Raw genomic sequence first — 17,758 nt, 5'->3', positions numbered from 1 at the left:
CGTGATATAATGTCCCATTGCTGTCTCTTGGTTCTCACATCCAGCCTTGCATTGAAACTGACCATCGTCGTCTGATGTCAGGTTGAGAATCTCTGTCTCGACCTGTCTGAGTCTCATGTTGCCATCAGAGATTGTCTCATTCACTGTGGTGAAGTACTTTCTGGGGTCAGTCAGCTCAGCGTCCTTAGTGAGATGATACCACGCAACATGCAGCAGATCGCATTTCATGAAGTCATAAAATGCTTCGCAGGATAATGTGACCGATGAGCCTCTGGCAGGAGTGAAGGTTTTCTGTGGGTAAAGGACCTCTACGGTCACTAGATCACAAAGGAAACAATGGGAGAGAAAAACAAAAAGAATCAGTGGGCAGTTTTGAACTTGTTTTTACTCTTATAAACTCACAGATGTACTTAAAATTGTTTAAAGGAATAGTTCAACATTTTGAGAAATACATTAATTTCCGTAAATATACAGTTACAACCAGCAGCTGCTTAGCTTAGCTTAGCATAACGACTGCAAACAGCTGAAATTAGTACTGGGCTTCAACAGGAATGCTCACCCAACTTTTGGCACATTCCAAGATGTGTATTGATAAATGAGAAAGTGACTTGCTACTGGATCCCTCCTGATTGATCTGAATCAGGTGTTAAATGACACCTAACCGAAATCTAATCATTACTTCCTCATTAAATGCTTATTTAGTCACTTCATCCATTAAAGAAGTACATTATACTGAGTTGATAGGAATGAATGCAGTATTGCTAATTGCCCTGTGCACCACCATATCCAACTGACAAGTAAGTAGATACTGAGTTTTGACTAAAAATTACTTCATAGATGACACAAACCAGAGATAGCTGAATTCTCAGTAATTGCATGTAAATTAATTATTTTACAATGTATCTTTTGCTTTATGATGGGTTAAAAACATTCGGTTCCAGGCATCTGAATCACTTCCTGCATCTCAGACTTGTTTCTGCAAAAAGTAGTTCTGGTGCTGCACTTATTAACGACTGTCAAGCCAATCAGCTTTTTTAGATGGGATTAAAAATAGGAGCAAAGCAGACTTCACCTTCTTCCAAGGTGCACGGATAGCAATGATAGGATATACAACCAAAGCGACTGATTATCTGGCCCAAGGGCAGCATATACAAAGAGAAAAGAATTGGACCAATTATTGACCCCTGGGGCACCCCACATAGCAGCGGAGTGGATGAGGACACATAGTTACCCATAAAGACAGAAAAACTTCTATTTGACAAATATGACATAAACCATTCTAGAGCTTTCCCTGAGATACCAACACATGTATTTAGTCGATTAATGAGAATGGAGTGATCAATGGTGTCAAAGGCAGTGCTCAAGTCAAGTAAGACCAAGATGGAGAGTTCCCCCTTATCAGCCTGCATGAGGATATCATTCATGACTCGTAACAGAGCAGTTTCAGTACTATGGTTTTATATGCACTTATATTCAGTATAAAATACACACACAACACCATCCAGTACAATAACATGCAATTAATAAAAAATCAATTGCGATTAGACAAAGTCTTGAGGAAATATATTAAAAAATATACACTTATTCTACTCTCAGAAAGGAAACATTAATTACTACACACACAGAGAAATTGTCCATCTGTCCAAAAAAAATGTAAGTCACACTATCATCTTACTTTATCGGCTTTTACATATAGTACTCATATCTCCCAGCTTGGTTGTGCTTTAACAAGCTATACCAGTTCAGCTGACGCTTACAGCTGACACAGCCTCATAGATATATTTCATTGATATTTTAGTAATATGCTGTGGTCTACTGTTTAATTAGGACTGAGGGATTACGTGTGTTTTCTAATAACACCCCACGAGGTTATCTCCCAACAATGACAGTATCTTGTACCAAGAAAATCATCAAAATTAATAGTCCCATCTGTGAAAAGAAGCCCTTATATCAAAAGTTGTTCACTAACCATTTTCCTTGGCGGATGACACACACAAAGTCACCACCAGCAGCAGCAGCAGCCCCGTAGGTAAAGTAAGCCAAGTCATTCTCCAACACACAAACTGATAGGTTACACTAAAGATGAACACGAGGACCACAGCACGAGTTTAAGAATGGCAGAGTCAAGCTGAAAGTGTCATAACACTCGGTTGTTGACTTCACCGGAGATACATTAACACCTCTGTCTGCGTTATGTGAGTGTGTCTGCTGTTGTGTGGGTGGAGGATACGTTGCTTTTGTGCACAGTACAGCAGTGTTTCCATTCCCTTTGACCACTAGCACTTTGCACTTTCTTTTGATCTTTTGAAAAGATGCAGTATCCTTTCCAGTGTTGAGGTTTTCACCAAGAGGCTTTGTTTCTTTTCAGGTGCACATTCTGTTTCAATGATCACTTTATCATGATTTGAGCAGTTGTTAGCTTTTAAAGGATGTAAGCATCAGTCTATAACATCTAAATAATTTGGGGTCTCGGGAAGCTTGTCTTAAAAATCTATTTTACTGAATTGCATGTTTCTTTGTTTCTCTCTGATGTTTTCCTTAAGTTGCTATTCAGATTTAAAAAGTTAGAAGACACAAAAAAAACAAAAAAATATCACATGCACACACTGGCCACTTTATTATCCACACCTGTGCAGACTAATCCAATCCAATATAATAGCTCTGCTGTGATTTCTACTTTTATGAAACTTAAAAGGAAACGCTGTTAGAAACCTTTACTACTGTTAAAGGTTTTGAAAGGTGTTTCTAGTATTTTGTCCACTCCTTTTACAAATGAAACTGAAAATGTATAAGGTTTGTAAAAGTAGAATTCATGGCAGAGCTGTTATATTTGATTGCATTAGACAGATTGAGTGTCTAATAAAATAAGCCTGTATCTGCTTCTTCCACCAATTTGTCTTAAACCAACTTGGGACTGCAAGTTTTTTTTTATTGTGGCACCATTACTCCAACTTTATACATTTTAGACAACTTGTGCATTATTTTGTACCTGTTCCCCCAAAATGGACTCTTATTGGATATGTTTTGAGCCTTAAAAATAAAGTTGTTTGGGTTTACACAAAGCTTTGCTGCACATTTTGAGTTTGTAATGTTGTTCCATTTTTGTCAGAGGGCTTCAAAACTTTATTTGAAAGTCTATAGTAAACCATAACCGCTATGCGGTTTCCAGAAATCACACAGATGCGACATATGTGACACCACTTCAGGTTTTTAAAGAGATGGTTTGAAGATTGTGTATGTGCATTAAGATACAAACCAACTAGGATTGTATTTCAATATTCTCTTACCTTTTAGCTCAGTTTTGTCCTGTTCTGCTTCCAGACCAGTGCTTTTTGCTGCTCACATGTCATACTTACGGTTCGGGTTAGGGGGTTAGGGGCAAATTACAGCATTTGTTGGTGGGACTAAATGTGGAATTACTGTGTCAGAATCTGACTGCTCAGATAATCTAAAAACAGGGGAAGGCTACTGCTCTCACTGCCCACAATACAACATGAAATTATAGAATAAATTATAAAACATATTCATAGTCTCATTTTTTTCTAAAAGAGGAGAGTTATAATACAATTCTAACAGTCACAGACTCAAAAATCAGCTGAAAATCAGAGTTCATCGACAAGCTAATGATGAGAGCCTGGCTATGTTGACAGGCTAACATTTGCTAGAAAGTAATAAAACTGTTCATGCTCCTGTCACAGCCCACCTATTTTTTGTAACATTATCATGACAAATCTTTACTACAATCTTGCCTGTTGTAAGAAAACACTATAAATATGAGAAATGATCGAACTAACTAGCAGTTGCTACTAGCTAGCTAGCTAGTAGCAACTGCTAGTTAGTTAGCTAGGTAGCTAGCTAGCACAAACATTAGCCTGTCAACCGTTAACCTGTGTCAGCTAAACAGCTGAAAAACAGGATTGACTTCCCGCTTAGAAAAATATCTGAATGGGTTTTTAGCTCGCTTAAGTTTTTTTTTTTTCACTGGTTTTGGAGCTAGCATCAGAGGCCATTTGAAGAACTGCGTCTGTAGCCACAAAGTTCGGCTTTTCTAACTCTCTTAATTACAAATAAGCCAGAAACATACAGTAAATACAGGAAAGAGCGTCACTCCAGACACTAAATATTTGGTGCAGGTTTATCATTGATGTTATATCAATTAATGAGGAAGTTAACTTCAAGAGAGGGTGCCCATTATTATGTCTATGTCCATCACTACTGTTAGCCTACTTGTGTTGTTATCTTGGAGTTGCCTCTTAGGAAATTACTTCCTTTTTATTATCTGTGGTTTGGTAACACAACAATAATTGTGAAATCGATTGCTTTATATGGGGAATTATGCATTTATACACACACAGACATCTACACCAGAAAGGCAGCTGGTGACCAGAAGTATAGTACATTTTGTAGGACAACACACAACTGTTTCTAACAGTTCATTCAACATGGCCACTGAAATGAGAATGGAGATGCGACACCATGTCAATACACCAGCGGATGAAGGGAGGCAAAGTTTGGAGAAGACAGAAAATTGCTATTCAGGTCAGAATAATATCCACATCTTTTCTGTTATGTTTTCATTTTATGTCTCCAAAAGTGTTGGTGTGACCTCTGACGCTTTAATAGTTACAGTTTGCTTTATGTGGGCAGCTTTGATTCCTTTGTAGATTAACAGATTAAGTGTTTTTTCTCTCTCACACACACACACGCATACACATCATTGCTGCAAACCACATACTGTATGTACTTTGGGGGAAAACATTTTTCACAGAAGAAAAAAACTATATCTAAAAATACTAAAAATACTCAAACAGAGCAAAATGTCCATGTTACAAAGTGTTTTTACCATTTCTACATCTTCCGTAACAAAGTAAGTTTTTAGTTTTACTGAATAATCTCTTTCTGATGATGATCTTTATTATGATTTATGCATTCTGTGACTGTTGTTTCTGTTTAGTTATGCATATTTCTGGGTTAATTTGTTAAAGCACTTTGAGAGGCCTCTCAAGCACACTTGAACTGTTTAAAGAGTCTTCTTAAGAATTGTGACCCTGCGGAAAGCCCCTGTTTATAAATCAGGTTTCATCAATGTCTGTGTTACATGTCATTTTATATAATTGTGTATTCAACGGTGTCACATTGTAACAGGAGAGACTCTCTACTGGGTTTGGATTATAGCAGATAATAGAATCATTGTCGGTTGTTATGCGTGTATATTTTCCTATATAGGGGCAAAAGTGTACAAGGTGATTGGAGTCGGCTTCGTCCTGCTGTGCATCATACAGTTCGCTCTCAATGTTTCCCTTCACCACCAAGGAAGTGAGTATCGGCCTGCACCTTTCACATCACGCAGCAAGAGACAAGTAAACCCGTTGAGTAAAACTACAGATTTCATAAACCAAAGCACCTGCAAAGCTAATTTTATCCCCTTTTGATACACTGCTAAATACACCAAAAGTACAGGAAATCAATCAGTTAATGACTTGAGTTGTTTGGGTGTCACAACAGTCAACAAACACAGCAGTTCTTTGGTCCTCCAAGGAAGTTTTGTGAAAGTTGGAAGTGAAAAGTTTTCAAAATGTAGCAATGGCAGCCTCAGTGTGTTGTAAATGTTACGAAAATCTTTTGTTTTTTCCTTACTCAGTCAAAGCAAAGTCTCTGAGAGTAAGATGTGATCCACAAAGAGGAACATCTTTATTATCTTTCCTTCCTAGTTGGGTCTTGTAACGAGTCTGACTTTGACCACATCAACTTTACCAATGTCTCCCAGATGTCACCTCGTGACATCATGGATCTGCTTCAAAAGAAAAACCAAATGGTAGAGGAAAACAGCTACCTGAACAGAGCTATGGAGATTTTAAATAGCCAGCTTGACCAACAAGAAAATCAGATAATAAAACTTCAATCTCAAAGAGTAAGGATGATAACAAGGCTTTCTGAAACTGGTAAGTGAGCTTTTTTTTTTTCTTCTAAATATTATTTAGTTGACAGTTGTTTCAGACCAGGAATTGATTTTTGTTTTGATTCGTCAGTTTCTTTATTTGAAGCTCAAATATTCTTGCCATTTTCTTCATCGAATTTCGCCCTGCCCTGTCCTTTCTCGTCATGTCTCTTCTTTCCTGTCCTGTCTCTTTGTGCCTTGTTTCAGTTTGTCCTGTCCCATTCTGAATTGTCCTGTTAAAATTATTGTCCTGTCTTGAGCAGAACAAAAAATCAAAAGCTGTCCCGTGGGGTGGAGGCGATACATGTCGAGCTGTTACCTACTTTCCTCTGAGAGAAAGGCCTGGAGATATGCCAACAGAGACTGTGTGGATAAAAGAGCTCATTTGGTGATTTTAAATGATGAAGTGGAAGAGGTATTTATATTTGTTTTGTTTTGGGGTTTTTTTCCTAAAGCCATTCAGGCATCATTCAAGCAGGTCGTTTCTCAAGAATGCTGCAACTTGTCATAATTTCACTAAATCTATGAACTCAAGTAAGATGACCTCATCAACCACTTTTAGATAAACAATCAAGATCAAATCTAAGCCACAAATCTCTCCCAACAGGATATTATCCAAATGTTTAGCAGTTTTACTGTGTGGATCGGGTTGAGGAGTCAGCAAAGGGGTCCACAGAAGACATGGACTTGGGTGGACGGAAGCTCACTGACTTATCGGTATGGCTTTTTGAATGTTTCCCAAGGTGTACATTATTACTGCATTACTATTTAAATTTCATTGTGTATTGATACATGCATGAGCTACTGGGTCAAAGAGAAGAACACTTGTCCACTGAACTGGCGACTCCAAATTCAGAGAAAAAGGTTTGAAGAAACTCCTTATTCTGCTGTTTTTTTGGCTAGAAATGTAGGACCATGCCTGACTAATTTATCACTGTCATTGTCATTCATTTGGATTTTAGTTTCTGTCCATCTGATGAATGTAAGTATCTTGCTGCTAAATGTTTCACTATGTTCACCAGCTAATCTACAGCTACTGTAACTGTGTCTGTTTGACATTTGGTGCTGAGCAGGTAGTGTACAGTGGGTTTTTTTTAGACCATTTTCACTGAAAACAGCTGCTTACTGCAGCCAAAAACGATATTATGAGAGCGCTGAGACTCAATCAAAACAGTGAACTCGCAGCCGGACAGAACAACACTGAGCTGAATCTCACTATAAAGCTCCGTAAAGCTTTAGAGGAGAGCTGCAGAGTCGCTGATGATTCTCTGTAGGCTCACCATTATGAGCCATACACAACACTTTACACACTGACGTTACTATTATCAAAAATATCAATTATTGCTACTTTAAAAAGACAAGCCACTAGTTTATCATATACTACTGTTGGATTACCTTTTGCTTCCCTGCAAAATGATGTATAATTGTGTGTTAAGAGGAAAGATATCAAAACCTACTATAAGTGTTCAAATCTTATTAATGGAGCAATCATTTCCACCATGATGACCAACAGCAGACTTGTTAGAAGGCCCAAATTTAGCAATTGAGACCACAATGACTCCTTGAGAGAGACCGGCTTCAACCTCAAGTCGAGTTGGCTGCCGCTTGGTTCAGAAAGAGAAAGATAAATTCAACAGTCACTACAAGGTGCCAAAGTCACCCAAACTGAATGGATGGATAATTATGGATACATGGATAATAATGTCAGCTACAATATATACATGGTTATGTTTGATACCACAAAAACTGTTGTGTTGTGTTTTGTAGTAACAAGAATAATGGGCTGCTGTCAGATGGTGAGCTTTTGAACTGCGTCTATGCTCAACAATTTCCAGCACAGTGGGTCCCTGCCCCCTGTGAAGAACAACACAACTGGGTATGCGAGAGGGAGTCTAAGTGATACACCACCTCCATCAGACCTGAAGAGTCACACAAAAAACACCCACTTTAGCAAACAGCTACTATTAATCTATGTCACACACATTTAAAAATCCTGTGATGATTCAATGTGTTTATTATACCTGTGCTGGATATATTTCATGGTCTGTGTGCACTTTTAGTTACTGTATGTCTTGTGTCTTGACTGTTTTATGTTAAATTTAGAGTTAATCTGTGATGTTGTGTTTTACTCTGACCAATAAAGGAGACTTTCTTGCCTTTAAAAGTGCTACCACTGAATTGCAGCATTCATATTTTGTTGTCAAATAGTTCAATTTTTACTACAACCATAAAATTTCGTATGATTTTTCCCTGCATAACAGTGATGAAATGCCAAAACAGAGTAAGAGTATGATAACTCTTTTACAATATGTTCTTTTCAGAGTCAAACATGGCTGCTGGTGTAAGCTATTTGATTCTCTGTAAAGAAATAATAACTCAAATAATGAAATTCATGCCTACACAAGCATTAAATTGCAGTGAGCCACAACAAGACTCACCACATAAAACAACAAATACGACAAAATAATGAAAACACAAAAACTGCAAATATGGCAGAGATGATTAAAAACAACAGAGACACAAGTTAGTATGGAATTACAACCTTTCAGTGCTAAAAATATCATCAATGCAGGATGTGAAATCATAAGGGGAGTGAGTCAGTGTGGTATTGAGTGGGAGAGTGTATACGTGCATGTGTGTGGATACTGTTTTTTTTTAAGAAACTTTTCCATCACACAACTCATAGTAATAGCAAGTATTAATAATAGGCCTATTGTCAGTTACTACATACAACATTTGGCAGATCTATTTCTGTTGTAAGGAAGCAGACAGACCTCCTTAAAAGGGATTTCATTTTCAGTGTCTACACTAGTGATGCAGGCAAACAGCTCCCCTCTGTGGAGAATCAGCAACCTGCTTAATGAAACGTCAGTTCTGTGAAGGCCAAGTCACATATTAGAAAATTAGTATTTTAGAACTTACATACGTGTTTGTATTTTACAGAGGCCAGTAAGTCAATATTAGGGAAAATACAATAATTAGAGGTCTTGAATTAACAGAACATAGCTTAAAACAAGATGGTTTATTGTGACACATGGGATGTCAAAGATACAGTTCTTTCACATGCGAAATCCGTACATATCTCATAGCCAAAATCAAAACAAAACTGATAGAAGCCAAAGCTGGCCAGTATTACTGAGACAACATTTGATGTAGTCAACTACAAGACAGGTATGCTAGCAGCTCTGTGAGGCTGCACACAGTGACAGTTTTAGCTAAATGTGGTAACATGTGGTTACAGATACTTTTTTTTACTAATTTCCTGGAAAAATTCTGAGTAATTTGCAGATCTAACGATTATTTTACAGGACATTTTACAGAAAGGGTAAATACAAACTCATATTTGGGTTCATAAGAAGTTGTTCATTCTCAAAAAATCTTAATACTTAGTTTTCATTGTGTGGTTTTGTGCGCCAAACCTACATAGTAGTGTATTAAATTATTTCTTAACTCTATAAGAAACAACCTAAAATCCTAATATATCATTTGACACACAAGGCTACACACTGAAAACTAAGTAATGCAAATGAACAACTTTGTATGAACCCAAATATAATGAGTGGGCACTTATTAACTAAACCAACTTAAAACATTTCTAGTGAACACAAAATACTTGCCTGTATATAATTACCATCAAAACTATTGATATCTCTTATCACTGTGAAGCCCCACCTGCAGGTACAAACAGACTATTAATAACTATTTTATGATACACATGATATTATTGATCACTTCCTCCAGGATATTAGGATTCTTGTGATGTTGTGATCGCAATAATAAACACAAATTCAAGAAATCCACTTTAAATTTTGCTCAGTTTTCACATTTTGACAGTGAGTGACTGCTATCAGCTGACTGTCATCAACACATTCCTACTTATGAAGCGTCTGACCTCTGACCTCAACCTCCTCCATTCATGATGTCACAGTTCACACCTGCAGGCTCTTGACTGAAACAAACACATTTGTTGTGTTTCCTGTCGTAACTCTGCTGTCAAACAAACCAGCTGATGAAGCAACATTAAGTCAGTTTCGTCCAATGTGCTAAAATCCAACGCTGTGACATCATCCCTGAGGTCACTGACCCTTCACTTACCATCACTTCTTTCTTTTAAAAACACAAACTCCATCTGATAGAATTTGGTAACTGTTCATTAAACACCTTCCAGCTTAAAATTACAAGACAAATGATATTTTCCATCCGTAACATTTCACAGTATCATACAAGTATGAAAGAATGTGAATGAGTGAAAACACACAGGGAGCTTCGATGACATGAAAGAATTTGCGTCAGCTCATTCTGCTGTGGACTGAGACGCTGAACGCAGGTCGCAGTCGGTGCGGATTGAATGGATATAACGCTTTCCTCTTCTTTTGTCGAGTGAGGAGAAGGATAAGATCATGATGATGATAATGATCTCCAGTCTGCCATTAGCGTCTCTGTCCAGACTTTTTCTTTTTCAAAAAAGAGCTTTAACACACTTTCCGAATGTTCAGAGTAACATAGATGTACGTACTTTACTTGGAATCGTTGATATTAGATGTTTTGGAGATAGAAGGCTGTTTCCTGGAGGTGTTGGACTCCATAATTGGTCATATTATCATTTGTGTTGTCATCAAGATTTTGACCAACACTTCTTCTTTGTCATCTGCGGTTGGTGACTTGTTGCGTCATGATACATCAGCATAAATAGGATGATGTATGATATGATGATGTATTTAACATGAGGCAGGCAGCTGGTGACTACAATTATAGAGACAAAACATAGAGCGAAACATTAACTTCTGTAACCACTGATACAGTACTGTCAGTGTAAGAAGAATGGAGCCTGGAGACTATGTCAATTCATCAGTGAACGAGAGGAGGAACAGAAGAGATAGGAGAGAAAGGAATTCAGGTCAGAATATCTTCTATAAGTTTAATGTATTCTTTGGTTTTTGACTTCTGAGTGTTTACTTCTTCTGTTCTTGTACTTGTTTTTGTTTTGTCTTTGGTGTTAACTTTGACCCGTTTCTACCTGGTGCAATTTGGTACAAATTATATTAAAAAATGGGTAAAAAAAAATAGTTTAAGATTAAGATAGTTAAGTTAGTGAAGATATTTAGTTGGCATGCACCCAGTATATTTAGATTCATTTGTAGTTCATAATTTTCAGAAATTCTTATAAATTAGATTCTTAACAGTTCTTTAACAGACAAAAAAAACAACAACGTAATTTTCAGTGTATCGTTTTGTGTGTAAAATGATATATTAGCATATTAGGTTGTTTCTTTAAAAAAAAAAACAACTAAACCAACTGTACAGTTTTTTCTTTCATTCAACTGTTGAATACCTGCAAAATTCTCAGAAAATTTTCAAGAAATTTGAATAAATTTAAGGACCCATAAAACAAAGTGTTACCGTATTTTGGATTTCCTTTTTTCCAGTCCAGCCTGTAACATACATTGTTCTCAAATTGTCAAGTCCAGTTAAATCAAAACAAATTTATTTATAGAGCACATTTAAAAATAACAGGAGTTGACCAAAGTGCTTTACAGAGACGTTTAACATAGTTAAATAATTAAAACAAAAAAATTAATAAATACTTAAGTAACTGTACCTGACAAACAATTTGCCATAATGATATTAAAAATTAAGGGGACTGAAATGTGATGGTATAAAGGCGAGTCTTTAGCTGGGATTTAAAAGTGGTGATGAGTAATTAACTTAAAAACTTGTGTTTACACTGACAATTATTAAGCATGTGGTAATTAAATATATCTTTGATTGTAGAGGAAAAGCTGATTCCCCGAACTCAATGTAGTTTATTGGTTCAAAATAATTTTTATCAGAAGTTGTTATAATTCAAAAAGCTTGATGCAAAGCAATTTTTAAACTTGTTGTTGTTGTTGAGCCAAAAAAAATTGTTTTTAGAGTGTATGAATATGCACATTTATAGTACCAGTGGTTCGTTCCAAATGTTTACTGTGAAAATTATAGATGAGTAATCAGAAATATTACATCAATGACATTTTCAGGAATTTAGCTAAAACTCATTTCACTTCCTCGTAGTTTTTGATGTCATCTCCTGACAGAGTCATAGCTCTGGTCTTGTGTGTATCACTCCGTCTGCGGTTTAAATTTATCACGAACACAGTTTAGATTGATGACATAGTTTAGATTAATATGCACAGTAATAAAACACAAAGTAGGAAAGTAAATCAAAGTGGAACAGAAATGAAAGATGCAGTTACCAATTTGAAGTGGAAAACAAATGGGTTTGTTGGGTGGCCAGAAACTCCAAATTAATGATAACGTTGCTTCAAATGTGCTCGATGTGTAAGTAGGCAACTGTTTGCTAACACGTTCACCATATCAACTTAATGCGATAGTGATAATATATTAATGATGTGTTTACAGCTGTTGTACACAGTTCTTCCTAATGCAGGTAATAAAATCATTGTGGGTTGTGTGTTTGTTTTTTTTCTAGGATGGTTGAAAATCTATGGGATGGTTGGAGTGAGCTTTGGCTTGTTGTGCATCATACAGACAGCTCTTAATGTTTCTTTTCGGCTACAAGCCAGTGAGTATTAACCCCCACCTTCTACATTGAACAACAAAACCCAGAAACACACCAGTTGAGTAACACTGCAGACTTCATGTGAAACTTGACATTTCATGTGAAATTTGAAATCTGCAATGTTGCTGAGCTGGACAGAAGTGAAACTCTTGTCTGACTCATTTGAAATACTACAGAAAATGTAGCCATATTTTTTCATATTTTCGTTAGAGTCAATAAGAGACAGTTCCCAGGGGAATGTGGGATTATCAGTAATGTCACATTTTGATTTTCTGTGTGCAATGATTGAAGGCTGCTAGGCCATGTGTATTGTGAGAAATGTGGAAAATGCCAGGTACAATTGAGAACATGTTAGAGAAGTTTGAGACACCTTTTTTTTTTTAGATGAATCATGTCTGGATTATTACCAAAGTGTCAAGGTTAAACGAGGTGGAGGGGTTATGAGAGGTATATAATTTAATGTTTTATGATTTTGCATTAGGTTATTTGTCCCGGGTCAAAGCCTTGGTTTGCTCTGTATTTCACTTTAATGCACAGTAAACTTGTTCACATTGAACTCTTTCAGCTTCCAGTGTATTCTTTTGAGTCTTTTTCATAACGAATGGTGAATTAATTCCTAAATTGTGGGTGACCTGAAGATCTCGGGCTCATCTGAAGATTTTCCACAATAATCTAATGCCTCCTGTGAATGCAATAAATTGACCACTAGTTCCATGCCGCTTGGTTTTGCACACACAACAGTACATCAACTCTTGCAAAATATTACAAATGAATCCTATTTGTTACTGGGTTGCTATATTCCAATGTCCCCACATTTATGTATGTATATGTATGTATTATAGACAACCTATCAACACTTAATATTCCTGGTAAACCAATATAAACAAATAATGCAGTCTTTTCTTTCATTATCACCAAGTAATCAGTCCTTGTGAACTGGAAATCAAAAAACACAATTACACTTTCAAAATGGAAACCCTTTAAATTGAACAAAATCACTACCTCCCTTAAGAGAAAAAAAAAAACAGACTAATTTAATCAAAGCTGGACCCCAATAAACATCTCCTTAAAGTTAAACTAATGTTGTTCCCATCTCCAGTTTTTATTTGCTTTACCTAACATAAGAAATCTTTATTTCCGTTGATACTTAAGTGGGAATTTTCATTCTTGCAGTTAATATCCGTAAATTCAGCTGTGACAAATTCTTTTAGGCTACCGTTAGCTGCATTACAATGTAAAGTTGTTGGTTATCTCCTTCATCTAACGGCAAGGTGTCAAGACTGATTCCAAGAGACTATATTAAGACTTTCCTTGAAGGAATAATTTGATATTATTTGCTTTAAGTACAGAGCTTGAGCCAGGAGGTGACTAGCTTAGCACAGTATAAAGACTGGATTCAGAAGGATACAGTAAGCCTGGGTTTGTCAATACTTCAAAAATATTCCCACCAACACCCCCGAAGCTCACTAAGTAATTTGTTGTTTCCTTATTTGTTTAATATGTACACAAACCAAAATGTGAAAACAACAAATTGTGGTTTTACGGGAGTTTAGCTAGCTGTTTCCACCTGTGTCCAGTATTTATGCTGAGCTAAGCTAAGCTAAGCTAAGCTAAACTAAGCTAATCACCGTCTGGTTCTAGTTCTGTACTTAACGCAGAGTCATGAGAGTGTTATCAATCTTCTTATCTAACTCTCGGCAGCAAAGTAAGTACATGCATTTCCCAAAATGTTTAAATAGTCCCTTAAGCGTCATCAGGAGTCATCATAGGGGACACATTATGGTGGCAGGAGGCTGACTGAACGTCTTCAGGGTACTTCATTGCAAGCAACGTGTACACGTGACAGACCATGCAATCACTGAGGGTTTTTCTTGCTTTCTCAAACTGAAGTATCTTTGTGTTAACATACTGCCACAAACTTAGTCTCTGTTTTTCCCTCTCTAGCTGAGTCTTGTAACAGGAACAAGACCATCTCGACTGGCAGTTTCAACCTGATGTCAGACGGTGACAACAATGCCCTGATTTTTCAGAGAGACCGACTGCTTCAAGAGAAAGAACAATTGCTTCAGGAGAAAAATCAACTGGCAAAGGAAAAGAAAGAGTTGCAGGACAATAACAAGATGTTGAATGAGAAGGTCAACGAACAGCATTTTCTGATAGAGCAACTTCAGACAATAAAAAAAACTGGTGAGTGAGTTTTTTTTTTTTTTTTTTTTTTAAATAAGTCATATATTTTTCAAAGCAGGCACCTTTTACACCTGAGTTAAAATTTATATCCATCATGTGTGTAATAATGTGCTGTCCGGATGGATAAGGCTGGTGATTTTCTATATTTTTCTTACTGTCAATGAATCTCATGTACAGCGCCAAACCAACAATGAATTGATCTACTTACAAGTATTGTGTGTGTATCATAGACTGTATGTAAAGAAGGACGTTGCAGGGTGTCACATCACCCTGTTGTTTGCATTGCAGTTGCAGCTTATCGTCAAACTCAAGCCGTGGTAGTTGCCACTTGTATCCAAAGCCTGACATATCTTATTCTTCTGCGCCATAGATGTCCGTTGTTGTTCAGAAACACATCAGTGAGCCACATCACTGCACTGGGTGACATGTTTTTCACCACGAAGAGTTTCGGGCACAGTAGTGTGCTTAGAGATGTCTCCAAAGGGTAATAACGGGGATCATGTTTTCGATCTTCTGAGAGTTGTTCCCTGTAAGGCAGACACAGCTGAGCAGGTGCGGGAACACGGTTCTGTTTACAGTGCCTCGCTAACTTGTTGTGCTACATATAGGTTGTGATACGTAGCACAACAAGCTAGCAAACAATAAGAAAAATATAGAAAATCGCCAGCCATATCCTTTAACCCTGCTTCATTCTTCCAGGCTTATTTAAGCAAAACAATGTGCACGTTTTCAAGAATCTTGACATTTTAAATGGTTTTTATTCCTTTATTCTGTGTTGGATTTCCTGCTCTGTCCTATCATGTCTTGTCCTGCCTTGACTTATGTCCTGTGTTGTCTTTCCGTGCCTTGTTTTCTGTCCCGTCCTGTTCCATCTTGTCCTCTTTTGTCCTGTCCTGTGCCTTTGCCTAAACAGGACAAGACCCAAGCTGTCCCCGGGGATGGTGGCAATACATGTCCCACTGTTACCAGCTTTCCTCTACGAAGAAAAGCTGGAACTACGCCAAAAAAGACTGTGCGTGGAAAGGAGCTCAATTGGTGATTTTTAATGATATATTGGAAGAGGTATTTATCATTTTTTCCCCTGCAGCCATTCAGGCATCATTCAAGCAGATCATTTCTCAAGAATGCTGCTACTTGTCATAAGTTCACTACATCTATGAAATCAAATCTAAGCCACAAATCCCTCCCAACAGGGTGTTTTCCAACATTATGGAAGTTCTACTATGTGGATCGGGTTGAGCAGTCAACAAAAGTGGCCACAGAAGACATGGACTTGGGTGGACGGAAGCCAGCTGACTTATCGGTATGTTTTTTTGAATGTTTCCAAAGGTGTACACTATAAATGCCACTAAGTCCTACACACTGGTCCTTTAAAAAGATAAGCCACTGGTATATCATCTACTAGGCCTACTGCTGAATTATCTTTAAGATACGTGCCAATGGCTTCCCTTGCAAAATGCCATATCTATGTTGACAGGTGAGATATCAAAGCCTACTATAAGTATTCGATTCTTATTAACGGAGCAATAATTTCCAAAATGACCACCAGCAGACTTGTTAGAGGGCCCAAATTTAGCAATTGAGACCACAATGACTCATTGAAAGAAACTGGCTTCAACCTTAAGCTGTGTTGGTTGCCGCTTGGTTCAGAGAGATGAGCTGCAAAAGCAACTGCATTAAAAAAGTAGGCAGGCATATGAACTAATATAATATGACTAATATAATCACCAGTCACCACAAGGTGCCAAAGTCACCCAAACTGAATGGATGGATGGATAATAATGTCAGCTACAATATATACATTGTTAAGTTTGATGCCACAAAAACTGTTGTGTTGTGTTTTGCAGTAACAAGAAAAATGGGCTGCAGTCAGATGGTGAGCTTTTGAACTGCGTCTATGCTCAACAATTCCCAGAAATTAACTGGGTCCCTGCCTCCTGTGAAGAACAACACAACTGGGTATGCGAGAGGGATCTGAAGTGATACACCACCTCCACCAGACCTGAAGAGTCACACAAAAAACACCCACTTTAGCAAACTATTATATTTATATTCATTCCCTATTAATTATTGTCATGCACACAGTTTAAAATACTGCATAATATATTTTATTTATTGTTGATTTAATGTGTTTATTATACCTTTGCTGGATATATTTCATGGTCTGTGTGCACTTTTAGTTACTGTATGTCTTGTGTTTTGACTGTTATTTTTAGAGACAAAACCTTAATCTGTGATGTTGTGTTTTACTCTGACCAATAAAGGAGACTTTCTTGCCTTTAAAAGCACTATCACTGAATTTGCAGCATTCATATTGTGTTGTCAAGTAGTTCAATTTTTACTACAACCATAAAATTTCATGTTTTGTCCCTGCATATCAGTGATGAAATGCCAAAACAGAATAAGTGTATGATAACTCTTTTACAATATGTTCTTTTCAGAGCCAAGCATGGCTGCTGGAGTAGGCTATTTGATTCTCTGTAAAGGAATAATAACTCAAATAATGAAATTCCTGCCTACATAAGTATTAAATTGCAGTGAGCCAGAACAAGAAAACACCAGAGACACAAGGAGTGTAACAAATAGTTGTTGAAGTTAAAATTTAAGATATACAACCCAAACAGAAAGCAGAGGATAAATGCTTAAAATATCATTAATGGAGGATATGAAATCATAAGGGAAGTGAAAGAGTGTGTCAGTGTGGTAATGAGTGGGAGAGTGTTTACTTCTGTGTGTGTGAATGCTGCCTGTAGAAGAACCTAAATCAAATGAGGGTCTCAAAATATCTGGAAATAAAATGCAAACTTTTCCATCACACAACTCATGACAATAGCAAACAGTTGCTTATATCCACATCCAGCAGTTACAGAGCAACATTATCATTCATTTAGAGTTGTGTTTCTGTCCATCTGGTGAATGTAAGTCCAATATTAACTCTCTTTTAGCTCTGTTTTTGCTCTCTACCAACTCCTGAGGGAAATATCTGGCTCTTAAGCTGCTAAATGCTCCACTATGTTCACCAGCTAGTCTAAGGTTAACTGTGTGTTTTTGCAGTTTGGTGCTGAGCAGGTAGT

At 37.1% G+C, this 17,758-nt stretch overlaps 2 protein-coding genes across 6 annotated transcripts; both read left to right on the top strand.

Annotated features, from left to right (window-relative positions):
* Positions 1–4,325: 4,325 nt before the first annotated feature.
* Positions 4,326–8,101, top strand: LOC121906096 (C-type lectin domain family 12 member B-like). 2 transcript variants are annotated; one of them, XR_006098541.1, is made up of 6 exons: positions 4,326–4,539; positions 5,227–5,316; positions 5,712–5,942; positions 6,202–6,353; positions 6,546–6,802; positions 7,706–8,101. XR_006098541.1 is itself a non-coding variant. In XM_042424767.1 (6 exons), exons 1-6 carry the CDS (start codon positions 4,326–4,328, stop codon positions 7,836–7,838), a joined length of 930 nt encoding a protein of 309 aa, XP_042280701.1. In that variant the 3' UTR covers positions 7,839–8,101. The 2 variants fall into 2 exon arrangements, 1 of the variants encoding a protein (XP_042280701.1); XM_042424767.1 differs by having other exon boundaries at positions 6,546–6,655.
* Positions 8,102–10,690: 2,589 nt separating this feature from the next.
* LOC121906097 (snaclec salmorin subunit B-like) lies at positions 10,691–16,768 on the top strand. 4 transcript variants are annotated; one of them, XM_042424769.1, is made up of 6 exons: positions 10,691–10,835; positions 12,408–12,500; positions 14,442–14,684; positions 15,598–15,746; positions 15,878–15,987; positions 16,532–16,768. In XM_042424769.1, the coding sequence occupies exons 1-6, from the start codon at positions 10,760–10,762 to the stop codon at positions 16,665–16,667; spliced, it is 807 nt and encodes a 268-aa protein (XP_042280703.1). In that variant the 5' UTR covers positions 10,691–10,759; the 3' UTR covers positions 16,668–16,768. The 4 variants fall into 4 exon arrangements, with proteins under 4 accessions (XP_042280703.1, XP_042280704.1, XP_042280702.1 ...); XM_042424770.1 differs by lacking the exon at positions 10,691–10,835 and adding an exon at positions 11,277–12,256; XM_042424768.1 differs by lacking the exon at positions 10,691–10,835 and having other exon boundaries at positions 11,277–12,500.
* The last annotated feature ends 990 nt before the right edge of the window (positions 16,769–17,758 follow it).

This window comes from Thunnus maccoyii, chromosome 10 (assembly GCF_910596095.1).
Source record: "Thunnus maccoyii chromosome 10, fThuMac1.1, whole genome shotgun sequence".
NCBI classification, from domain to species: Eukaryota; Metazoa; Chordata; class Actinopteri; order Scombriformes; family Scombridae; genus Thunnus; species Thunnus maccoyii.
The sequence above is the reverse complement of the archived record's forward strand: the minus strand, read 5'-3'. Positions and strand labels throughout refer to the sequence as shown.

What these genes read in the sequence shown, in the direction of transcription:
- LOC121906096 (XM_042424767.1), top strand. Translation starts at nt 4,326, where the DNA reads ATGGGGAATTATGCATTTATACACACACAGACATCTACACCAGAAAGG. An exon ending in TTCCCTTCACCACCAAGGAA is followed by an intron (nt 5,317 to 5,711) that starts GTGAGTATCGGC and finishes TTTCCTTCCTAG; the next exon opens with TTGGGTCTTGTAACGAGTCT. An exon ending in TAAATGATGAAGTGGAAGAG is followed by an intron (nt 6,354 to 6,545) that starts GTATTTATATTT and finishes CTCTCCCAACAG; the next exon opens with GATATTATCCAAATGTTTAG.
- LOC121906097 (XM_042424768.1), top strand. Translation starts at nt 12,323, where the DNA reads ATGATGTGTTTACAGCTGTTGTACACAGTTCTTCCTAATGCAGGTAAT. An exon ending in TTCTTTTCGGCTACAAGCCA is followed by an intron (nt 12,501 to 14,441) that starts GTGAGTATTAAC and finishes TTCCCTCTCTAG; the next exon opens with CTGAGTCTTGTAACAGGAAC. An exon ending in TTAATGATATATTGGAAGAG is followed by an intron (nt 15,747 to 15,877) that starts GTATTTATCATT and finishes CCCTCCCAACAG; the next exon opens with GGTGTTTTCCAACATTATGG.